General features: G+C 56.5%; 3 protein-coding genes across 5 annotated transcripts; 1 reads left to right on the top strand and 2 right to left on the bottom strand.

Moving 5' to 3' along the window:
• Positions 1-661: 661 nt before the first annotated feature.
• LOC131500172 (cytochrome P450 2F2-like) lies at positions 662-5,253 on the top strand. Its single transcript, XM_058708944.1, is given in 12 exon segments — positions 662-669; positions 1,690-1,768; positions 2,404-2,566; positions 2,997-3,146; positions 3,384-3,544; positions 3,918-4,094; positions 4,181-4,320; positions 4,376-4,473; positions 4,476-4,570; positions 4,777-4,915; positions 5,015-5,084; positions 5,086-5,253. Coding segments are annotated over 12 exon segments (1,368 nt in total). The 3' UTR covers positions 5,174-5,253.
• Positions 5,254-5,298: 45 nt separating this feature from the next.
• On the bottom strand, positions 5,299-14,386 carry EGLN2 (egl-9 family hypoxia inducible factor 2). 3 transcript variants are annotated; one of them, XM_058708617.1, is made up of 6 exons: positions 14,253-14,385; positions 12,136-13,208; positions 7,143-7,262; positions 6,527-6,663; positions 6,238-6,305; positions 5,299-5,958 (listed from the first exon to the last, which is right to left on the bottom strand). In XM_058708617.1, exons 2-6 carry the CDS (start codon positions 12,970-12,972, stop codon positions 5,903-5,905), a joined length of 1,218 nt encoding a protein of 405 aa, XP_058564600.1. In that variant the 5' UTR covers positions 12,973-13,208; positions 14,253-14,385; the 3' UTR covers positions 5,299-5,902. The 3 variants fall into 3 exon arrangements, with proteins under 3 accessions (XP_058564600.1, XP_058564601.1, XP_058564602.1); XM_058708618.1 differs by lacking the exon at positions 14,253-14,385 and adding an exon at positions 13,933-14,049; XM_058708619.1 differs by lacking the exon at positions 6,238-6,305 and having other exon boundaries at positions 14,253-14,386.
• Positions 14,387-15,795: 1,409 nt separating this feature from the next.
• Positions 15,796-24,362, bottom strand: RAB4B (RAB4B, member RAS oncogene family). Its single transcript, XM_058708620.1, has 8 exons — positions 24,205-24,362; positions 22,939-23,019; positions 22,569-22,683; positions 21,154-21,216; positions 20,911-21,065; positions 19,770-19,865; positions 19,544-19,674; positions 15,796-16,177 (listed from the first exon to the last, which is right to left on the bottom strand). Exons 1-7 carry the CDS (start codon positions 24,218-24,220, stop codon positions 19,559-19,561), a joined length of 642 nt encoding a protein of 213 aa, XP_058564603.1. The 5' UTR covers positions 24,221-24,362; the 3' UTR covers positions 15,796-16,177; positions 19,544-19,558.
• Between the last annotated feature and the right edge of the window lie 54 nt (positions 24,363-24,416).

Raw genomic sequence — 24,416 nt, forward strand, 5'->3', positions numbered from 1 at the left:
GATTCAGCAGGACAGAAACTGAAAAAAATAGAGTCTAAGTTAGAGATAGAAACAGACAGAATTCAGGATACAGAGAGTCATGCATTGGTTCAACATTTACTGAGCCCCCACTGTGTATTTTAGTGCTGGGGATACAGAAGTGAACAACAAATGCCAGCTCTTGAAGAGACCCAGAGAAAGCAGTTCATCAGAAAGCCTGACACAGTGGGATGGGGCCAGGTCAGGGGAGGGCACACCCCGCAGCACCCCTGCTGTCTCTGGAGTCAGCCCCTGTAAGGGGGGGGGGGGGAGAGCGGCGGGGGGCAGGGGGCCTGCCCACACTCCTTGCCAGTCATTGGGTTCCTGGACAGAAAGGCTGACAGGGAAGGAGATCCATGGCAGAGATAGAGGCAGGGAGACAGGGAAGAGGGAGATTAAGGGTAAGATAAACTGGGAGGGATACAGATATGAACAGAAGCAGGTACTGAGAGTAAAACAGAAAGAGAGAGAGATGAACAAAGAAACAGAAATTGAGAGTGAGAGATGAAACAAAGATAGAGACAGAGATACTGAGAGACATTCCTGGAAACAAGCCCAGTTCCAGACAGTGCACAGCCCCCACCCTCTCCCCATCTCTGGGCCCTGTGCCAGGCACCTGTCAGAAGGCTTGATCTGGTGAGGCATGGCCAGGTGAGGCAGGTGCTGGTGGGAGGGTGGGCCTCATTCCTGAACAGTGTTTTGAACTCTGACTCAGCCCCAACCCTACCCCTGGGCACCTTGTGCCCTCCGGCCCACACCCCCAGGCGTGGCCATCAAGACCTGGCCTCAGGTGGGGGTGCCCAGCGAGACTCATGGGAAACTGGAGACATGGGGTGCAGCAGCATGGGCATAGGACATTCAGGGACATCTGGGAACTAGAGCATTGGGAACAGAGGTGGTGAGGGGTTCAGGGTAAGGCACAAGGCGGTCAGCATGTGGGAAGGCACCCAAGAGTCATAAGGCTAGGCACAGAAATGCCAGGCTGATGGGTGCCAGGAGGCTAGGGGATTTGAGGGAGCATCTGGTAGATAGGTACAGAATACCAGGTTCCAAGAGCAAGGGAATGGAAGTGACAAGGGCTCAGGTGCGAGTCCCTAGCAATCACAAGCACAGGGCACAGGAGTGCCAGGCTAAAGGGTATGTCACCAGAGGTGTTTTTAGGAGTCAAGAAAGTATTTAGGAATCAGAAGTATAGAGTACAGCATTCAGGGGGTCTCGGGCCCAAAGGTGGCCGGGGCATTCAGAAATGCACATCTACAGGCCAAGTAAGATGGACCCGAAGGACCCAAAGGCTCAGTAGGGTGCACCTGTTGGCCAGGTGTATTGATGTGAAAGATGCAAACAGGTGCATTGACATGGAAGTTGCCAAATAGGGCACACTGGGCCTGGCACAACAGAGAGCTAGAGCTGGGGGGCTGGGTGGAGACCTTGGATGGGGAATCTGCAGAATGAGTGGTCTGGAGACGCCCACCTCTCCCACTCCCGGTATGCGCCCCTGCTCCACCCAAGACCCAAAGGGAATCACATAAAGGCAAAGGGGGGCAGGCATGGAGGACACAGAGCATGATGTCCACGGGTGTCACAGTGCTGTTACTGCTGCTGGCGCCAGCCAGGCGGGGTTGGGGTGCACAGGGCACTCAGCCTTGGCGGGGTCCTACCCCCTGGGCCCAGGCCGCTCCCACTGCTGGGGAACTTGCTGCAGCTGGAGTCTGGACGGCTGGACCATACTCTCATGGAGGTAGCCCCGAGAGTGGGTGGGGATGGGGGGAAGGATTCTGGACTCGTGGAGGTGGGACTGGGGGCTGGAACACACCTGGTTCTCTGAATGAAGACAGCTGAGGGCTCTGACCCCATGAGTCCTGAGGAAGGTTGAGGGGCCTGGAGTCCTGGGTTCCAGGAAAGGAGGAGACTAGGGGTGGAAGCTGGGAGCCCCGGCACCAGTTTGAAGGAGGAGGGGGACAGTGGGCCTGAGCTCCCGGTACCGCCCGCTCCCTGCCTCCCTCTACCCGCCCCGGTTTCTGGGTCCTGAGGGAGTTAACAGCCTAGGGTGGGACGTCAGATAGGGGATCCGGGGGGAAGGGGTGCAGAGAGGTCCGTTCTCCTGGTTCAGGGTGGGGAAGAGAGTACCGAGGGCTCAGACGCCTGGTTCTGAGGGTGCGGAGGGCTCGGGACCTCATCTTCCAGATCTCGAGGGAAGAGGGAGCTGGGGTCCTGGACTCCTGTGGATGAAGGAGGAGGTGGGGATCTGAGCGCCTCGGCCAGGAACGAGGGGCTGAAATGGGGACTCCTGGGTCTGAAGTTAGAGAGAGATGGGGGCGGGGCTCTGGGGTGGAGGAAGCGGCCAAGAGTCCCGACCGGGACCCGCTGAGCACCGGCTCTGCGCAGCTTTCTGGCCGCTGGGGCCCGGTGTTCACAGTGCGGCTGGGCCGGCGCCCTGCAGTGGTTCTCTGCGGCTACTCAGCGCTGCGGGACGCATTAGTGCTGCAGGCGGATGCCTTCTCTGGCCGTGGGGCCACGGCTGTGCTCGAACGCTTCACTCGCGGAAACGGTGAGTCCCCGGCGGCGGCGGAAGTGCTGGCCTGGACCACCCAGTTCGAGCGATTTAAAGGGTTGGACCGGGGCAATGGGGCGGTGCCTAATAAGAATAAAGGCCAATGAAGGCAAACAGCAGGAAGGTGGGGCGGAGCTAAAAGGGACCAAATAGGAGCGGGGGCGGGGGGTGGTGCCGGTTCCTCGTGCAGCCAATAGAAGAGAAGAGCCTAAGAGTCAAAGCCAAAGAGATCAGGCGCTCGTAAGGGATCGAGACCAGTAGAGGTGAGGCCAATGTGCGGATAGGACCGAGAAGGCTGGGTTTGCAGCAAAAAGGTCTGGAAAGCAGCAGAGTGAAGGGTGGCGAGGAGGCGGGCTCCAAGACCGGACGCTTCCAGGACGGGCGTGGCCAACTCCCCGGGTGGTCCCCTTCTCTGCCCCACCCCCAGGCATCGTCTTTTCTAACGGGCGGCGCTGGCTGACGCTGCGAAATTTGGCACTGGGAGCACTCAAGGAGTTCCGGCTGGCAGCGCGGACCATAGAGGAGCGTATCTTGGAGGAGGCGGATTGTCTGCTTGGCGAATTTCAAGACACCATTGGTGCGGCCTGGTCGGGAAAGGAAAGGGACCTTTTGTGGATGTGGCTAATGATCAAGAAAGGGTTGGTGGGGCGCCTGACTGGCTCAGTTGGTAGAGCGTGGGACTCTAGATCTCAGGATGTTCCAGCACCGCGTTGAGTGTAGAGATTACTTAAAAAGGAGGTGCGGCACATTTGTAGTGAACAAAGTCAGTAAGCCAAGCCACCGCATTAAGACCCCGTCCTGTTTCCACCCCCAGGAGCACCGTTTGACCCCCGGCGGCTACTAGATAATGCTGTATCTAATGTTATCTGTTTGGTGGTCTTCGGGAACCGCTATGGCTATGAGGACCCAGAGTTCCTGAGGCTCCTGGACCTCTTCAATGACAACTTCCGCATCATGAGTTCCAGATGGGGTGAGGTGAGAGGGCCCACCCCAGTCCCTTCCTCCCGTGTCAAACCTGTGCCAAGCCCCAAGTACATACACTTTGCCTACATTGGATCATTAGATTGAGAGTCTTGGAATCTTGGAAGGGAAGAGTTCTAGAACTAAGAACATTAAAATCCTGGTGCAAGGGCACCTGGGTGGCTCGGTCTGTTAAGTGTCCAACTCTTGATCTCAGCTCAGGTCTTGATCTCAGGGTCATGAGCTCAAGCCCCGAGTTGGACTCTGTGCTGGGACTAAAGCCCTACTTAAAAAAAAAAAAAAAAAAAAGCAAAGTCCTGGTTGTAATTTCCCCTGCAGGGGACCTAGTGGTCTTGTTCAAGGTCCAGTTGCCATCTTGTCCCCCCAGATGTACAATATTTTCCCCTCCCTCCTTGACTGGCTCCCGGGTCCACACCACCGAATCTTTCAAAACTTCACGGAGCTTCAGGTCTTCATCTCTGAGCAAATCCAGCAGCACCAACAGACACGGCAGCCAGGGGAGCCCCGCGATTTCATCGATTGCTTCCTCGATCAGATGGAGAAGGTGCAGGCCCCTATTACCCTAAATTCTACCCATGCCGCCCACCAAGAGGTGCCAGGCACATGGCAGCCGCCCATCTCTGTACGCAGGAACAGAAAGACCCAGAGAGCCATTTCCAGGAGATGTTGGTGATGACCACACACCTTTTCTTTGGCGGCACTGAGACCACAAGCACCACTCTGCGTTACGGGCTCCTTATTCTGCTTAAGTACCCTGAGGTGGCAGGTCTGTGAGCTGGAAAGCCTGGGATGAGGGGCTAGGGTTTGGGGGTGGCTGGGGGTCAGGACACACGCAGATCACGCCCTCTGCCAAAGTGCAGTGGTAGGTCGGACACGCACCCCGAGGCTGGAGGACTGCAAGCGCCTGCCCTACACCAACGCGTGCAGCCCGAGATCCAGCGCTTCATCAGCGTGCTGCCGCTGGGGCTGCCACGCGCCCTCACCCGGGACACCCACCTGCGTGGCTACTTTTTGCCCAAGGTACCCACCGAGCAAGGGGATTCTGTGCAGGGCCCCAGAGCTCCTAGAACCTAAAGCATCAGACCTGAGCCTGTCCGATGCTGAGTTACAAAGTCCTGGGAACAGAAAAGAAGGTCCACCTTCCCAGTGGCTTTTACAAGGGGTCTTGGATGGATAAAAGGCCATGGCTAATCAAGTCCACAGGGTAATCCTTATGCATCCCCCAGGGCACCTTTGTGATTCCTCTCCTGGTGTCTTCACACCAGGACCCCACCCAATTCAAGGACCCAGACTGCTTCAACCCCACCAACTTCCTGGACAAGGGCGAGTTCCAGAGCAGAGATGCCTTCATGCCCTTTGCCCCAGGTATGGGCCAGGAAGGGAGGGGACAAGCCTGGGCAACCCCCACCCCCACCCCGCCCCCAGCAGCTACATGGTTCCCACCCTGCGTCCCTGTGTGCTCAGGCAAGCGAATGTGTCTGGGTGCAGGCCTGGCACGGTCCGAGACCTTCCTCTTCCTCACCACCATCCTGCAGGAGCCCCACCAGCATCGACCTCACCCCGCAGTACACCGGCCTGGGCAATATTCCCCCAGCCTTCCAGCTCCGCCTGGTGGCCCGCTGAGGCCAGGCTCAGCTGCCCTCTGCTCACTGGCTCTCAGACCTCCTTACCTGCCTTGGTCAATAAAGGCCCTGAATTGCAAATGGACAGGTCTCCTTACCATTAAGAGGGAGAGGAAGAGTCAGAAGTTTGCAGCTCTGAGGTAAACTTTTATTTCTTGGCTGACAGGACTTTTCACGCCCATGCTCCTCCCAGCACCTCTTCTCCTGCCCACGTAGTGGCAGCCTAGTCCAAAAGGTGCCACGGCCATAGGGGTTGGGGAGTCACTTCACATTCCAGGCTGGAGGAGTTGGGGGGGAGGGGCTTGGAGATACTCCCCCGCCACAACAAACCTTTGCCAGCATTAGGCCATGACATTCCCACCCCTATTCCTGCATCCTGGTGGGAGGCAGCAATACCTCCTTCCAGCTCTCCATGTCTCAGGGGCACGACCAGACAGGGCAAGCCACAGGCCCCCAGCTCCAGTGACTGTAGTTCCCAATGCTGGCCCCTGCCCAGGTCACAACCCCAGCCCCCATCAAAGGGCAGCAGAGGTCTCTCCTCCTCCTTGGTCCTCAGCGTCAGACGGAGCCCTCCACACCAAGCAGGACAGAGGCAAAGCCAGAAGCAGCAGCGGTGGCAGAAAAGGAGCAGGCACCGAGACCGGTGGGCTGCTGGGCCAGCAGCACAGGGGCCAAAGGCTCTCCCGAAGTCAGGGCAAGCTGTCTGTCCATGCAGCTCTGGGGCTGGCCACTAGGTGGGCGTAGCAGGTTGTGAGACAGGTACTTGGACACCTTTCTGCCCGGATGCTGGGGGTTAAGAGGAGAGGAGAGGGGGAGTCATCAGGGAAGGGACACAGAAGCCAAGAAAAACCTGGGAAGATGGAGGAGAGGCCAGAAGAAATGGGGCTCATGCTGGGGGTGCTGGGAGAGTGGGGCTGTCTAGAGAAGATGGGCAGAGAGGAGAAAAAAATGAGTCACAAAATTGAGTTAAGAGACTGACAAGGTGAATTAGGGGACTTGAGGCCTTGGGAGGCACATGGAATAGTAAGGGTTTGAGGGAGGGGATGCCCTTTGGGAAGCAGGTACCTAGCTGATACTTGTCTTTGGCTGCTGCCCGCTCCTTGGCATCAAAATACCAGACAGTGATGGCGTACCTGGGGACCAGAGCAGCCCCAAAGGGCAGTTAGAGATTACTTTTTTTCAATTCCAGCCACCGTATCCAGTGACACTAGAGTTCACCCTTCGGAGCCTGGTTCTGTTCCCATTTAGGCCCCTCTCAGCACCTCACCACTCCCTGGCCACTCCCGGGGTCTGACAAGTCTTTGTTGGCACAGAACGGGACACCTGAGCACATCCCCACAAGCATGGGTCATACCTGGTGGCATAGGCTGGTTTCACCTCATGGGGGTTCCGCCGATCAGACCAGAAAATGAGCAACCGATCAAAGAGTGGCTCGATGTTGGCAACCACAGGCCGGCCCTCAGGGAAGATCTGCAGCAGGCCGCCATGCACCTGAGGGCAGGCCAGAGGATGAGGCAAGAGGCTGGCCAGTCCAGCCCCCACCCTCTGCCTTGCACTACCCTGCCCTCTGGAGCCTGCCAAGGGGATGTGGCAGCTGCACATATCATTCCCTCCCACCACTCAGGTTCTTAAAGTGAATGACAGCCCAGAGTCTGCATCACCATGGAGCCGGGGCAGGAAGCTACTAAAGACAGGAAATGGGATGGGGTAGGGGTGGGGGGGAGGGGAGGGTAGTGTTCCTTAGACCAGAGGTGAGGCAGACAGCACCATTCACCAAAGGGGGAGGGGGGGGTGCGTGCTGCCACCACATGGTCAGCTGGAGAGAAGGAGGTGCCATTTCCCAGGAAAAGCCAGCCAGCAGGCTAACTGCACTGCCCGGCTGTGGACTGAGAAGAGGAACGGGAGAATGCCAGAAGCTGAGCTGGGAGCGGAAAATGGAGCGATGCAGCCGCCTCACCCTCACCCCCTACCTTGACGTCCCAGTTCTGATTCAGGTAATAGATACAGGTGATGCAGCGGCCATCGCCATGGGGATTGTCAACATGCCTCACGTACCCCAGCCCGTTGCCTGGGTAACACGCCACCATGGCCTGGCAGAGACAGATGGAGGTGGGTTTACTGGGGCTAGGCAGCGATATTTGGGGAAGCAGCCATTACCTCCTCTCTTTCACCCCTCCGTGCCCCTTGTCTGTCCCCCGACTCCTCCAAGAGCTCCAGCCCCCAGACTTTCTTCTTTTCCAGTTAAGCCACCATCTACCAGAAACTTCAGCTCTTGGGCCTGATAACCCTCTCCCTGTACACACATGCCCAGAGCCTGGCACCCAGGTGGGGCTCAATGAGCGACTGAGGATTTTACTTAAAGATAAATTGACCCCCGCCCCTCTGAGACCTCTCAGTGGAATAAAACCAATTTAAATGTTTTCTGGTATGGAAGAATGTGGCCTACTGCTCTAGACCATGGTTCCTGACCTTGGCTTCAGAGTGGAATCACCTGGGATGCTGATGCCCAGGCCCATCTCAGAGGTTCTGAAATATTTGGTCTAAGGTGGAGGCTGGAAATTTTAAAGGTTCCCCCAAGTAATTCTAATGTGCAGCAATGCTGAGGACTGCTGCCCTTGACTACAAAGAATCCCAAGTTGTGTGTTTCCTACACATACGAAAAGGTACCCAAACCCTGTGTGTGACTAGAACCTGAAATCCAACTCCCACTCCAAGAATGACCTTGCTGGGTAGCCCCTGACAGTCCCATCATCTACATGGGCCTCAATGGCCTCATCTGTACTAAACACCTCCTCTGTTTACTGCCCTCTGACTTCAGAACTCTGGATTCCTGACCCCCACAGACCTAAGAGAAATCACTCCAGCTCTTGGCTTCGGTGTGTACAGGTCTAGCCACAGGGTTCTGACCTCCTCCCCCTGCTGGGTGCCATCCCCCTGGCCACCCTTGACCACATGGAGGCCTAGGGCCTGGCCACTCGGGGTGCCTGTTTCTCGTTAGGGAGCTGACAGAAAAGTGGATGTGGTGTAAGGAAAAGGGCCCAGGCATTCCTTCAGACCTAGCTCCCAGGTTCGAGTCCCAGTGCTGCCACATGAGCTGTAACATCAAGCAAGAGACTTCACTTCCTTGTCTCAGGTCCCGCATCCATGAAATGGAGCTGATCAACTACCTCACAGGTATTGTGGGAAGCAAACAAGACAGATGTTTGGGCAGGCACCAAGCAAGGTACCTGTCACATGGAGAGCCAAAGCACAGACTAAAATGACGCTAAAAAGAAAAAAAAAAGTCCCTATCCTACCCTTTGCCCAAAGCCACTTGGGAGGACTGTGTAAGGCAAAAGGGGAGTACTGGCAGGCAGACCCTCCGGCTCCTTGGACCACCTGTCTCGACGCCTTGACCCACATTGGTGCCAGGCCACAGACCACCTGCTGATGCTCCCCACTAACGCTCAGCTACACCTGTTGGCCACAGCCCTGAAAGACAGCCCTGACCAGAAAGATTGGCATCTGCTGCCAAAACACGAGCCTTGCCTAGCACTCTGTGGCAGGCCAGGCCGACTCAATCCTCAGCCTTCTTCCAACACATCACTCCCAGGGCTCAACCCAGCACGAATGGTAAACAGCTCTGTGTTAAACACGTGTCCCCAAAAGAGCACAGCGCCTCCCTGGGGAGGAACAGCCAGGAGGGCTTCAGCTGGGTAAGGCCATCCAGCCGTGGAGAGCCATGCTTCTCTCTGGCAGCGCCAGGGTGAGACCTTGGCCCCCACACCCCCGGTTCAGGAGAACCTTCTTTGCACTACTCACTCCCTGCAAACGGGTCAGTGTTCTGAGCAACCACACCACTGGGAGGAAGAATGTGGCTACGTCCAGGTGGCCTGCCATCAAGCCCTCCCCAGACAGAATCCAAGCAGAGATTTTGCTGGTTCTGCACAAGGACGGGGTGAGGGAGGGAGTCCAGTGCTGTGGCCTCTTTCCCACAATCCATCCCCACACGGCAGCCAGAGACCCTTTTCTCCAGCTCTTCCTTGCTCAGATCCCTGTCAAGACCCCCACCACGTTCCAAGAAAATACAAAATATAAATTGTGTATTTTCACGGCCTCAGCCTTCAAGGCCACCAACCTCACCTACCATCCCCATCACTCTGCTCCAGCACCTCAGGCCTCCTCACTGCTCTCACCAGACCAAGTTCAGCCACAAGGCCTCTGCGCCTGCCTGATACACACTTCCCCTGGTCCTCCTTGTTGTTCACATCTCGGGTCCAAGGGCACCTTGAGTATCCGGCTGAATACACCTGGGCTGATCTTCCATTCTACCCTCTCAATGTGAAATCAGCACAAGTACTTGTTTACCTAGTACTGGCCTGACAGGCAGGCCCATGGACGCCTCTGGGGCCGAGCTTGTCTCCCTAGTGCCCAGGCAGTAGCTGCTGACTGCAAGCACTCCTCTGGGTCTCAGGGACTCCAACCTGTCCGGCCCTCCACACCCTTACACAGGGTCTCCCACCATACATGCAGGGACAGCGTCTGTATTCTGGTATGGAATGGGAGTCGTGCATGAAGACTGGCAACAGAAACAGGCCCTTTAAACTCCCACCGATCCCCCCACCCACCCACCCCCACACACACCATGACCCCAGAGAAGCATCTACTTCCGCTCCTACCAGGGAAAAGGACAACAAGCAGAGTGACATGGAAGTCTGCTCCTCACCCTCCCATCTCAGGGAAGGGGTAGCTTGTGTCAGAGCCAGGAGACTTAAAGATTTAAGGGCTACTGGTGACAATGTGCCAAAAACCCCAACCCAAACACACAGAGTCAGAAACTGGGGAGTGAGACAGTCCCACCTCCAAGCTGCTCTGAAAGGGACAAACCAAGCCAGCCAGGCCCGCCCTATGGTCCCCGATGGCAGTCCTTGATGCCAGTGGGAGTCAACTCTCTCCCATCTGCAGGTCAACTGAGCAGAGAGACTAGAGAAAGTTGGGAGAACAAAACACAGGAGTTCCACTCAAGAATGACCAACAGATGGGGTGCCTGAGTGGCTCAGTCGGTTAAGTGTGCGACTGTGGCTCAGTCGGTTAAGTGTGCGACTTTGGCTCAGGTCATGATCTCACGGTTCCTGAGTTTGACCCCCGTGTCCAGCTCTGTGAGGACACTCAGAGCCTAAAGCCTACTTCGAGTTCTGTGTCTCCCTCTCTCTCTCTGCCCCTCCCCTACTCACTCTCTTTCTCTCTCTCAAAAATAAATAAACATTAAAAAAAAAAAAAAAAGAATGACCAATAGGCAGATTGTTCCTGACGCCAGTCACACTGGTGATCTGTGCCCCCAACACCTCTGTGGCCACCCACCTCAGCTCACTCTTATTCCAAAGCCTGGGGAGGGAGGCCATATGTTGCCCTTTGAAGGTAGGAAAGCCTGGAGTTGCTATCTCACTGGGGCAGGGGAGGGTCTGAGAGGAACTCCAGTGATTGGGTTGGGTCCTCCCCTCCATTCTCAGTTGGCCTGGTTTGTTCTTACCTCCCAGAGCAACAGAAGTCACCCAAGACTAAAATAGTCCCAACACCCCCAGTCCCCAACCGCATCCAAAGCACCAAAGGAGAAGAAATCGGCTCCCTCTACTTTCCCCTTCTCTCTTAAAACTGCCAAAGACTAGCTGGGGACTTAACTGATTTCTGTATCCTGTAGATGAGCAAACTGAGGCTCAGGAAAGCATGCTGCTCTGGGCCACTCAGCTCTCGTGGTCTCCCGCCCAAACTCCCTCCTATGAAGGTGGGTGACCTGGGGTGCAGGTGCTGAGGACCTTGTGGCCAGGGAGACTCCCACTCATCTCTCCTGCTTCGCAGGAGCAGAGCCTAGGGAAAGGCCTCCTCTGGCTCTCCAGCTATCAGGTAAGGGAGGAAGAGGAAGGAAGTAGGACAGGACAAGTTCCAGCTGGGTGGGGAGGATGCCGGCTTCAGCCCGGAGGGAGCCTGGATCCCTAAGCCAGCTCCAGCCAGTGACAGAGCTGTACAGAGGCAGGACCCAGGATGGGATCAGACTAAAGAGGGAGACATCAGGAGCACAGCCTCATGCCCACAGGGAAGCAAGCAGCCCCGCCACCAGCCAGGCATCACTGGCGTGCAGCAGGCACTCCCTACGAGGCCTTGTCCAGAAACGCCCAGTGGACCAAGGTCTTCTGAAAAGCTCCTGACCCTAAGTTCCTGAACAGGCAGCTAGAGACACTGATGACTGCCCATAAACTCCACAAAAGAGCATTTTTCTTAAAAAAGGGTCTGTGGTTCTGACAGATTGTCAAAAAAGCCCAGGTGTCCAAAAAAAAAAAAAAGGATTAACAACAACTACTCTAAAACAAGAAAAAGGTACCAAAAGACACAAAATAGAAAATCAAGAAAACAGATTAGGACCAACAGGAATAAAGAGATGGATAAACGAGACAGAAAGGATGAGGGGAGAGTCTAGGATGGGGAAGCACAGGAAAGGTGGAGGACAGGACCCCCATCTCCCAGGCCAGCACACAAGCAGCCAGCGCCACCCTCAGGAAGCTGTCCTTGCTGCAGATGCCACAGCATGGCACAGGGGTACAATGGAGTCCAGCGCCAGCCAGGCGCAGCGGGCAGCACCTCCTCCCTCAGCCTGGCACTGGCTTCACCGCTGCCACCCTCCCCGCTCTGTCTCCTGGTTCTCCTGCCTGGAAGACAGAACAGACGGACCAGAGACAGACAACAGGAGGGACTAGACAGACCAGGAGACGGGGATGGATGAAAAGATAGAGAAACAAGGAAAGAGAAAGTGCACAGACCCCCAACGTCCCCACACGGAGGCAGAGCCCAAAGCAAACTCCAACACCAACACTCCCCCCACTGGAGCTGTCTAAACCCTTCTGTGACCCCAGAAGCCGGTCTCCAAGCGCACAGGTACCCGATAGAGAAGCGTTGCCCCATCCCCCTCCAACAAGGCCCTTGCAGCCTTACCTTGGTGCGCCCGTTGATGACGTAGCCACCCAGGCGCCCAGCACAGTGGCGGATTACAGCATCCACGTGGGCCATGAGGACCCCGATGCTTCGGCAGCCCGGCTCGTGGCCTTCCACCCAGGCAATCTGGTCCCCGCGAATGCTGCGTGGCGGGATAGCCCGCTGGCTCACCAGCTGCCCGTCACGCAGGCGCCCACTCCGCTTCAGGGCCTCCACCTCGGCCAGCACACAGCCACCCAATGCTGCCCCCAGGAAGCTGTCCTTGACACAGATGCCATAGTACCGCATGCAGGGCACAATATAGTCCAGGGCCAGGCGCTCGGGCGTGGCGGGCAGCACCTCCTCCCTCAGCCCTGCGCTGGCCTCGCCACTGTCACTGCTACAGCCCATCCCGCCCTCCCCTTCGGCCTCTGCCTCCCGGTTCTCCTGCCTGGCCCAGGACCGCTTGCTGGGTGCAGGGGCATCCCCGCCATCCTCTGCCCACTTCCGTTTGGGGGCTGCAGGCCGGGCGCCCTGGGCCGCCAGTCGCTGGCACCCCTTGGTGACCAGTGCTGCAGCGCCCTCACTCTGCAGGGGCCGCAGCTCACCACCATCCTGCCCGCCTAAGCCCTCCCGCAGGGGGCTGGCTGTGGTGGAAGTGGCTGTGACCCTGGGGGTCCCGCTCCCCGCCGAGGCCTCACCAGGTGCTCCTGGTCGGTGGTAGGAGGGTAGCAGGGGACAGGGCAGGTAACTCTCCACCCCCATCCTGGCCCGGCCAGGCTCCAAGGGCTCTGACACAGAACCCGGCAACTGAGGGAGAGCCTGACTCAAGGGCTGCGGCTGGCACGGGCTGTCCATGGCAGCAGCGTCTTCATCCCCCGGGCATGGAGGGCACGGCCCGGGCCCATGGTGCCACCCTCCTCCGCCTCCGCCTCCTCCACTTGATGCAGCCGGGGGCCGGAACGGCTGAGCCTGGCGTGGGGCAGGATGAGGCAGGGCAGGCAGCAGAGGCTCTTCTCGTGCCCTGGGGGTGCTCGCTGGTCCCCAAGTCCTCTGCCACCCCTAGGGGCTTGGGAAAGGACCCGTCAGGGTGGCTGCAAGGGGGAGAGAGAAAAAACAGAATGTGAGAAGAGCTAGAGGCAGTCCGGCGGGGGGTAGCGGTGAGGAGTGGCAGGGGCAGTGGGGAGGAAGGCAGACTTGGCTACGGAGACCCCCCCCCCCCCAAACGCCAGGCCAAGTCGGGGAGAAGATCATGGGAATTTTGGGCGGGAGGGGGGAATCACAGAGAGAGAAGGCAGTGAGGGAGGCAGCCGAAGAGAGGAGTGAGACTGGGGAGGTGACCCAAAGGCACAGGACTGCGGTGGGGGCTCGGACACAGAAACTGAACAGCAAGGAGAGAGGGGGCCTGGAGTAGAAAAAGAATACTGGGGCAGCAGGGAGCGCGAGAGTTGGAAACAAATACACAAGGTGGGGGGGACTCTGCCTGGGGATTCCAGGGACACACGGCGGGAACGTAAGGCTCCACAGACAGAGCAAACCGGGGAGTCCAGAGACAAAGAGAATGGGGGGGGTCCAGAGGCGGAAAAGCCGACCGGAGAGAAGCTGGGAGGGCGAGCCTGAGACGGCCGGACTGAACGGGGCGGAGGGGTCAACCTAAGCCCAACGAGAGGAAGCCAGCCGGCGGCTGACACACACCCAGACGGAAGGGAGGGCCTAAGACAGACAGACAGACGGAAGGCAGCCGCGGGAGGAGGGTCCACAACGACAGGGGGAAGGGCGGGGGAGGGGACAAGACAAGAGAGGGCGGCCCCTCCCAACCCCCTTCGGTGCGGGCCTCCCAGCTCGGGGCGCCGCAGGCGACGGAGGCCCGGCCCGTGGACCGCTCGGACCCCGGATTCCCTCCCCCCCACCACCGCCGTCGGCCGGCGCGCGCTCTCCGCTCCCCCGCCCTCAACGGCCGGCACTCAACGCGCCCGGCGCGTTCCCTCCCCCACGCCCTACCCCCACCCTTCCCTTCCCGGGGTCGCAGCGCTCCACCACGCCGGGCCGGCAGGCGCCCCCAAACCTCGCTCGGCTCGCGCCCGCGTCCAGGCTCGCGCGCCCTCTCCGCCCCGCTCCCTTCCTAGCTCTCTCCTCACCGAGCTTTTTCCTCCGGCCTCGGCGCCGTCGTTTGTGCCAGCCGCCCAGCGCCGCACAGCGCGCCATACCCCGCCCCCACCTCCCGCGACGCTCCGCCCCTGCCTCGCCCGCTGGGCACGTGACCTCACCCGCTGAGGAGACCGTGCGTGCGCAGGCGTGAACCGCGCGGGGCGGAGCAAGGAAGTTCAGAACACTCTCCTGGAGGTAGGGGAAATGGGTCGGCCGCCAACGCGAGGCTCATTTGCGTACTGCACTCCGCCCCTTTTGCCCGGGAGGAGGAAGGGGGTTAAAAGGGTTGGATCGGAGAAAGGGGGAAGGGTTCTGAGGTAGGCCAGGCGATGTGGGAGGGGCATGCAAATAAGGTTGTTTACATAGGCCTGCCCACCATCTCAGAGCCCAGAGCGCCGGAGAATGACGTGTAGCCGGGTCGGACAGTGGCATGCAAATGAGGTTATTTACATGGGCAGCCCCGCCTTCTCACCGCCCAAGAATAGAGATGTGATAAATGTCTGCACAGTTAGTTGGGAAATGTATGTAAATGCGCACATTAGTAATCTACTTAAGTACCTTCTATAACGGAGGGGAAGAAGTGCAGAACGCCCCTGAGAGAAGAGAGAGCGGACTGGAAGGGATGTGTGCCAAAACATGATCTGCTTCATCCTGCCTCTTCGGGACAATTGTGGGCAACCTAGGAAGGCTACGCAGAGAAGACATTTGTCTAACAGCCTTGGGTCTATGAACATTTTGGGCGACCCTGCCTGGAAAGACTATGCAGATAAGGTCATTTAAATACCCTGCCCCCTCCACCATTGCCAGGGCAGACAGGGGTTTAGGGGCTCAGGCCTGCCCTCTGGGTGGGTTAGTGCTGACCTGGGGATGGCAGAGAAATTGGGAGGGTCTCAGGGGGCTGCACCTGTCCCTGGTTTTGTCAGTTCACCAGGACGCAGAGAGATATACACCAGTCTCAAGTATGCAAGGGTCAGGGTTGCACAAAGGCCCACAAAGCCTTTAGGGGCATACTTCAGGGTTCATGGTCACACACGGGTGTATCAAAGATGCCAAATTCACACTAAGACAAACACACCTCAGGGGCATACATACACAGTCACACACGCAATAGTCAGACACTGCCTGGAACTTTCAAGCATCAAACACACGTAGGTTTCACCTACAAACCTGAATTTTCATTCCCCGGCATTGGTGCCAAACACCACCAGCCTCATGGATACAATCACTGAGGACACAAAGCAGTCACAAGCAACAGTGTCACACACAATCAGCACACATTCCTACAGATGCCATCACACACCCATCACACACATCAAACACAAGGACATCAGCGCTACACAGGTGGGCCTCCAGCATGCCTTGTCACAACAAGTGCAGTGAGAAACTCCCCTCCACAGCAAACATCTGAGTCATGGTGTACCCCCACATCATATCCAAACCACAAACATGACCCCCAAACACGTGGTTCTTCCATCAGGGACCTCTTCTGTCTCCCCTCCCTCCCCATCACCCCAAAATAACGGAGGCCAAGACGCAGGTGTAAACAATGCTTTATGGAGGTGGAGTAGGGACTGAACAGGCCTCCAGGCAATAAATAACACATACTCGCAATGGCAGGGCCAGGCGGGAAGCTGGGGCCAAATGCCCTGGTCTCAGGCTTTGGGAACTCTTAGAGTATGGTTAGGGTTTCAGGGGGGACAGGGGTTAGCCAAGACAGAGGAAGCAGCAGCAGGTACGGATTCCCCCTTCCCCCGTGGCTCAGTCTTGCCCCTCAGCCAGGCCCCACCAGGCCAGGGAAGGGGGATAGGTGGCGGGGCAGCTTCTCTGGGGCCAGGACAGGTGAGGGGCTCTGCCTCCCAGGGCCTGGGGCTAGGCCCCAGCCAGAGGGCAGGGCTGGTCCTGGAGAACAGGTGAGCTGAAAGAAAAGTGTGTGGTGAACTACAGGGATCCTCAGTCTGTCCAGCCGGTATCTCTGCCTCATTTCTGGGTATCTTCCTGCCCTCCTATCTGTGTCTGTCTGCCCATACCTTTCTTTTTCTCCCAAAGTTCCTACATTTGCCGTCTGATTTTCTGCAGGCAATTTGGAGCTATCTCTTTGAGGGTACTTGTATCTCCCTATTTATCTGTCTCAGAGAGCTGACCCCTGGAGTCTATAGAGGAGTATCTCAATATCTAAATTTCGCATCCCACCTTTGTTATCTCTGTGTTCCTGGATCACCGTGGCTCATTCCAGTGTTTTCCAAACTGAAGAGCCGCATTTGGTTAGTGGTTGTTGCTTCAGCTACAGATAGCATTACCTGGGAGCTTCTAGAAATCCGGAAATCACTTCAGAGTCTCTGGGGTGAGGCCCAGACATCAGTAGCTTTTAAAGCTCTCCAGGTGATTTTAGTGTGCGGCACTGCATGAGTGGGCTGGGAAATCAGTTTGGTGGGCCTTGGCCAATTTGTCAATGAACGAATAAAATAGAATAGAGAATATCAGGGGGCGCCTGGGTGGCTCAGTCGGTTAAGCGGCCGACTTCGGCTCAGGTCATGATCTCGTGGTCCGTGAGTTCGAGCCCCACGTCGGGCTCTGTGCTGACAGCTCAGAGCCTGGAGCCTGTTTCAGATTCTGTGTCTCCCTCTCTCTGACCCTCCCCCGTTCATGCTCTGTCTCAAAAATAAATAAACGTTAAAAAAAAATTAAAAATAAAAAAAAAGAATAGAGAATATCAGAGTACATCACATGTAATAGGAATATTGGTCCACAGCGACAGCAAACAGATTGCTGGGTGTCAGAGGCTGGGAGGATTGGGGAATGATTGCCTAATGAGCACAGGGTTTCCTTAGGGTAATGAAAATGTTTTGGAACAAGACAGAGGTGGTGGTTGCACAATTTTGTGAATGGACTAAGTGCCACTGAATGGTGCACCTTAAAAGGGCTAAATTTAGGTCATGTGAATTTCACCTCAATCAAAAAACTTTAGTGCAAGGAAAGTGTTTCAGTCTTCTATGTGTGTGTGACTGTATTAGATCAAAGTATACAATTGATTTCCTCCTGCAGACTGCAGTCAGTAACATCTGAAAAAGCACTGTCTTATTACATTTGATTCACTGAGGGTAAACACTGAAATGGATGCTATACTAAGCCCGAGGGTGAAGAATACACACCCATCCATTTCTACACAGCCCGACTCTTTAAAATGGATAGTGAAAAGAAAAATAATTCACAGCCCTCATTTATCGAGTCTCCACTAAGTGTCAGGCCCTGTTCTAAGGACTTTACATGGATTAATATAATTAATCTTCACAAAACCTATGTGAGGTAGGTACTATTATTAGCCCCAGTTGGAAGGTGAGGCAACCAAGGCCCAGAGATGTTAAATAATTTGCCCAGTGTCACACAGGTAGGAAGTGACAGAGTCAGTTTAAACACAGGCAACCTGGCTGGGGAATCTCTGATCTGTCACCTCCCTCCCTTCTCAGATGGGGAGGACAAATACAAACAATAATGATCAAGTATTCAGACTGAATGCTTTAAAAAATAGGGGGCAGTTGTGAGACCACTCAGCTAGAGGCAGTGACCCCATCTGGGAAGCTGATAAAGGTGTCCTGCAGCAAGAGTCATTTTAGCAGAGAGCAGATGATGAGTAGCATCTGGCCTAAGAAAGGAGCCTGGAGGACAGACAGGCACACCTAACCGAGGCACAGCAGAGGCAGAGGCATGGAGGGAAAAGAATTTTCTGCCCTAAACACTCACCCTTGACTCCTCTCTTTCAAATGCCATATCCATTCATCAGGAAATTATGTTGGCTCTGCCTTCAAAGTATACCCAAGGTCTGAGCACTTCCCCCCCTCAGCCACTCTGGAGCTGCCAATCGGGAGGAGGCGGGGGGGGGGGGCAGGGGTGGGTGTGAAACACAGGGGATAATTGGCAAGACAGACACCCTCCCAAAGAGGTGGGGATGGGACCTGATCCTGTAGGATCCTGCAAGCCCGGCAAGGAGTCTGGACCAACCATAGGGTTAGTGAGGCTTGCTGGAGGAGGGGGAGGCGGTCAGAGATGGTGTTCCTGGCAGAGGGAACAGCATGAGCAAAGAGCCAGAAAAATGGAAAGAACTTCGGTGTGGCTGCGGTGGCCTGAGTGCTGGGGAGAGGTGTGAGCTGAGGCAGGAGAAGCTGGCGGAGGCAGACACCAGGCTGGGAGCTTCAGCCTGGTCCCACGAACCCTGGGAGCCATGGGTGGTTTTAAACAGGGGAGGGGCAGGATCAGATTTGTGCTTTAGAAAGACCCAGTGGCTCCATCAAGAGGGCACAAGACTGGAGACAGAGACCAGGGAGGATACAAAGCTATCCACGTCTCAGTCCCTCCTCCCCCCCAACCCTGGTCCTGTCCACCATCTTCTCTCAGCTTGACTTTGCAGTAGCCTCCTCACTGGTCTCTCAACAACCACCCCCGCCCACCCCCTTCTCTCCCCTATATGCAGCCAGAAGGACCCTGGGAAGACCTGAATCAGGTCCTGTCCCTTCTTTGCTCGGAGCCCTCCTGTGGCTCCCATCCCACCCAGGGTATAACCCAGAGCCACCTCAACAGCCAGGCCCTACCTGATGATCTCCTTCCCCTGATCCCTGACCTCATCTCCTACTTACTGCTCCCAGCCCTCAATACACACACATACTCCACTCCAGCCACACTGGCCTCCATGAACTTCCTCATCCAGGCCAGGCATGACTTACCTCAGGGCCTCTGCACTGGCTGTTCTCTCTGCCTAGAACATTCTTCCCCCAGGGACCCATATGACCCTGTCCTTCTCCTCCTTCAGGTCTTTGCTCAAATGTCACCTCCTCAGTAAGGGCTTTCCCGCATCATCATAAAACTCCACTCCTTACCTCCCCACCCCAACTTCCTTGCTTTATTTTTCTCCATAGCTCTTATCTCCTTAACTACAATATCATTTTCTTATGTGTCTTGATTATTGTCTGTTTCCTCCCCAGAGCATGTTGGCCCTGCGAGGGCAGGAATTCTCTAGCCCACTGCTCAAACAGGACCTGGCACACAGTGCACACTCGATAAATATTTGCCAAATGGGTGGGTCGGAGATCCAGGGCAGCAAGGTGGTGGTGAGATGGAGAGGACATCCCTGAGGCCAGGATGATGGCTCCTTTCACTAAACCGTTTTTGCGTCTCTCTTTTCTCACCCTGTTTTTCTTGTCACCTCTCCTTTTCTGTGTCTCCGTCTCCGCTCCGTATCCCCCCCTTGCCAGGACACCACCCCTGCCGTCCCCAGGTCCTGGGCTCCCACCTGGCTCCGGACGTCTCAGCAGCCACAGGGCTGAGGGGCCACGGCCTGGGCACTCCGAGGCTGCCGCAGCTGGCGGAGGGATGCGTCCCCATACTGAATGCCTGAGCCCATCCTCTCGGGGTCGAGCTCACCTGGGGGGCAGGGGAGAGGTCAGGACTTGTCCCCCAGAGACCTCTGGGCCCTGCCTTCTACTCCCACTCCCACTCTGGGCAGTCAGGGGCCTCACCTGAGTCGATCTTGTTCAGGATGGTGCGGGCACACTTCAGGAAAGCCTCCTCCACGTTCTCACCCGTGAGGGCACTAGTCTCCAGGAACATTAGCTCTAGGGGGCAGGGCCTGGGTCAGTCCCCAGCCTCCCCTTGACTCTGACCTGCCACCTCTCATTCTGCCCTCACTCCAGGCCTCTGTTGTCCTGCTGTGAAGGGCAACCTCCCCAGGTTCCCGCCTACACACCTCTTCCCCTAGAAAGTTCTCTCTGACCTTCCAGCAGGACCAGGTGCCCCACCCTGGGCTCCCAGGGCCCCCCCTGTGTCTCCCCTATCCCAGCCCTGACCTCTCTGGGCTGTCATTATCTGCAGAGGGTGGTGTCCCCTTTCCCCACCCACTAACGGTGAGCCCACGACAACTGGGCCCAGGGTGTCTTTCACACTCTGTCCCCAGCACCATCTAGGACAGGCCCAGGCCCACCACAGTCTACCCTTCAGCCACATGACAAGGCTGCACAGAAAGTAAGAGCCAGGACTCAAACCCACATCTTTCTCATGGCAAGACATCCTCTAAACCTGGAAGTTACAAATTGGGGAACATGGAGACAGACCCTGAGCCAGTAGATGTTTGGCCCACACGAAGTTTTCAAGTGAGTTTATACTTGCACACCTTTTGCTGTGGCTGTTGGTCCTGTTCACGCCCCTAACACTGATGCCTGCTAAGCTGGGGTCTGCCCTGTCCTATCTCTCTTATTCACAAAACAGGCCTGGCCCCTCGGGCCATCGAAGTTTGCAGCCCCCACATTATACCAATACCCTGCACTGGCCAAAACCTTCTTAGCAGCCAATGTTCCTCAAGAGGCCGCTGCCACATCCGGGCAGTGCGGTGGGCTCTCCATGGACCAAATCCCTTGAGCCATCCATCACGTACTATGTTGAGACAGAAAGGCCATGACTCCCACTTGTCACATGAGGAAACGGGACCAGAGTGGTGGCACAGCTCACATGTGGCAACACTTGAATTTGAACCCAGACCTCTAAATCTCCACATTCTCTTGCTGGGCATAGCCACAGGGAGGCCTGCAGGCCTGCAGGGACTGCCCCTGCTCCTCTGCTGAGCACCCCCTGCCCTCCGCCACTGGCCCACCACAGGACCCTCACCGTTCTCCTGGGCAAAGCGGGAGGCCTCCAGGAAAGTGACCTCACGCTCCGGGTCCAGGTCCTTTTTGTTGCCACAGAGGATGACCACGATGTTGGGGCTGGCCAGCGTGCGGGCATCCGTCAGCCAGGCAGCCAGCGAGTTGTAGGTCTCCCGGCTATGGAGAAGGGAGACAGGAGGGAGGCAGGCACAGGACAGGGGCTCTGCCCAGGCCCTGCCCCACCCTCTCCTCTCCCTGTACCCACCTGGTGATGTCATACACCAGCAGAGCTCCAGCCGCGCCTCGGTAATAACTCCGTGTCACCGACCTGTGGGGCCAGGGGGACCCAGTCACCCCCGAGGCTGGGGTCTGCCCTGAGACTGCCCCCCTCTGCGGAGAGAGACTGGTGGTTCGGAGGCCCCCCTTCACTGCTGGCCCATCCCCCAAAAGCTGGCAGTGGTCTGGTCTCGCCACAATTTCTTTCTTTGTCTCCCTCAATCTCTGTCTCGTTTAGCTGTCTGTCTGTCTGTGTCTTTCTGTATGTCCTCACTGGTCTGTGTTTTCCTGTCCGTCTCTCTTGCGTGTGTATGTCTCTCATTCTCTGTGTCTCTCTATCTCTGTCTGTCTCTGTGGCCCTGGTTCTCTCACCCTCGCTCTTGATTTCTCATGCGTTCATTCATTCACCTCCCCTTTGCCCAGGCCTGGCCACGTGCTCTGCAACTACATCCGCTTGTCCCTCTCCCACTGTGGCCGACTGTATGCATCTCCCAGTCACCTGTCTGGGTCCCTCTGGAACTCAGGCAATCATTCCACGAGCGTACACTGAGCACTTACTGCAAACCCAGCGCAAGCTGCACACCCTTCACCTTCTCTGTGTCTCCCACACAGTGGATCTACACGCCAATATTAACGTAGCAGCGACGACGTGCTGGCCTGGGACCACACTTCCCCATGAATTGGGTTCCCTCATGTGTCTCCTCTGTCTCTGTATCTCAGATTCAGGGTTTCTATGCATCTCCCACCTTTTCTGCAGCCATTTCCTGAAGACATACTGTGCACTGAGCCCTACACCTTTCTCTCCCCTCCACCCCCCCCCCCCCCCCCCCCCGTCCCAAAACACACCCATTTCTCTGTCTCTCTGGCTCTGCCTGTCCCACCCTCCCTGCCTCTGGCTCTGACCTGCTTCTCTTTGTGTCTCTTTATCACCCTTATCTTGCTCTTCTGCTCAGTCTCTGTCTCTCTTTCTCTGTCCCTTTCGGAGTGTGTATATCTCTTTCCAGTTTCCCTTTCTCTTTCAATCTCTCTTTTTTCCATCTCTACCCCTTGCCCCCAACCTAAGCACCTCTCCTGGGGTGCCAGTGTCCATCCCTCCAGCCATATGGGTCTATCTATTGCTGTCGCTCTAGGGTCTGTTGGTCTCTCCCTTCACTAGGCTTCTTTCTCAATGTCATTTTCTCTCTCACTGTCTCTGCTCTCTCTCCAGGACTCCTGCTCTCTCTGGCTAGAGGTAACTGTAAGCAGTCTCTGTCTCTCTCCCTCGACCTTGCCTGCCCTCTCAATGTCTCCTGGCTCCTGTCATATCTCCAAGTGATTCTGCACACACAACCCCCCCTCCCCCGCCCCCATTTTCTTTCCTCTGTCCTCTGCCCGCCCCCTCCCTTGGGAGTCCAGGCCACCTACCGAAACCGCTCCTGGCCGGCTGTGTCCCAAATCTGTAGCTTCACAGTCTTCCCACCCACGTTGACCACGCGTGATCCAAACTCCACGCCAATTGTGTGGTTGGAGTCCTGTTTGACTGGGAGTGGGAGGGAGAAAAGAGGCAGTGCAGGGGCTCAGAAGATTCCCTGTCCTCCAAGGCCTCCTCAGCCTGTACAAAACCATTCTCATTGCAGGGGTGACTGAGGCTCAGGGAGGGTCTAGCAAAGAATACATACCAAGGCAAGGACCAGGCAGCCAGCACTGGAACTGTACCTCTGGCCAGCCCTGCCCCTGCCCACGTCATGCCCAAGCCCACAGTTCAGTGATCCGGGGACCATTCCCAGAAACTCACACTTATTCTCAATGAACTGATGAAGGAGACATGATTTTCCAGTTCCTGCGCTGCCAATCACCAGGAATTTGAAGAGGAAGTCTGAGCAGGTGGAGTCAAAATCAGGAAAACCCATATGGAGAGAATGATACAGGGCAAAAGATGGAAACCAAGAGACCATCACAATTATAAGGAGACAAACAGACACAGGCAGAATCAGAGCAATGGGTAAGAACGGTAACAGACAACTTTTATATAGAGCTTACTACATGCCAGGCACAGTTTTAAAGTTCTTTACTTACATCAACAGCTTGCTTCATTCTCAGAAAAACTCTATGAGGGAAGTATACTAACAGTCATCCCCATCTTCCAGATGAGGAAACTGAGGCCATAAAAGTTAACTGGCTTGCCCACGATCCCACAGCCAGGCAGTACAGGGATTCGAACCCACGTCAACTGACTCCAGAGTTCAAAATCTTACCTACTATGTTGTGAACACCTCTTGAAAGCCATCTTGAAATCCTACCCTTCACAATTTCACCTTCTACCACTCTCTCATTCACTCTGCTCTAACCTCTGGCCTTCAGTCTATTCCCTAAAAATGGCAAGCTGGTTCCCACCTCGGGATCTTTGCACTTGATCCCAATGCTTTTCCTTTATTTGTTGAAGGAATGTAGCTCCTTCTGACTCTTAAAACAGTGCTCTTTCTATCGCACCCTGTCCTCCCACCTCCAATTCATCCCTTCATCCAGATTTTCCAATTTTCAGCCCCTCCTTCCCAGGCCCAAGGCCCTGCCCCTATCCTCAAGTTTAAGCCCCACCCCTTGTCACTAGTCCCTCCCACCTCCTAATTCAAGGACAACTCATCCCCAACCCCATTCCAGACCTCTCAAGCCAGAGCAGTCCCAGGGTCCACAGCATCCCCTCAGGATTCTCCTAGCCCACCCGGTTCGACCCCTGCCATTCACAGTCAGCCCCACCCGATCCACTCAGGCTCCGCCCTGACACATTAAGGCCCACCCTTTCTCTCAAGGCCTGCGCAGATCCACCAGGACTGGCTACCTCAAATCCCGCCCCAGATCTATTTAACCCACACACCAGACCCTCAGGCTCCGCCCAAATAGATGGAGCTCAGCCTCAGACCCACTAAACCCCTCCCAGTATCCACCAGGCCCTGCCCCATACCAGACCCCGCCCCCTGGCACATAAGGCTCCGCCCCATTCCCCAAAGGCCGCATCCTCTCTGGGCCCAGACCCCAGACTCCGGCTTCGGCACACCACCCTCACCGTAGGTCTCGGCCATGACTCGGTCGCGGCCGCTTGGGGCCGCAATATGGCGCCGCGGCCGCGCCTGCTCCTCGGCTGGCAGCCGCTCCACTCCGGCTGCAGCCCCGGCTCCTTCCTACTCCCGGGACCGGCGCCGCCACTTCCGCCTCCACCCCCCTACGGCGCGACCCGCTAGGGCTGCGGGATACCAGGCCACGCTGCCCAAAGGCAGG

The sequence above is a fragment of the Neofelis nebulosa genome, chromosome 17 (assembly GCF_028018385.1).
Source record: "Neofelis nebulosa isolate mNeoNeb1 chromosome 17, mNeoNeb1.pri, whole genome shotgun sequence".
Lineage (NCBI taxonomy): Eukaryota > Metazoa > Chordata > Mammalia > Carnivora > Felidae > Neofelis > Neofelis nebulosa.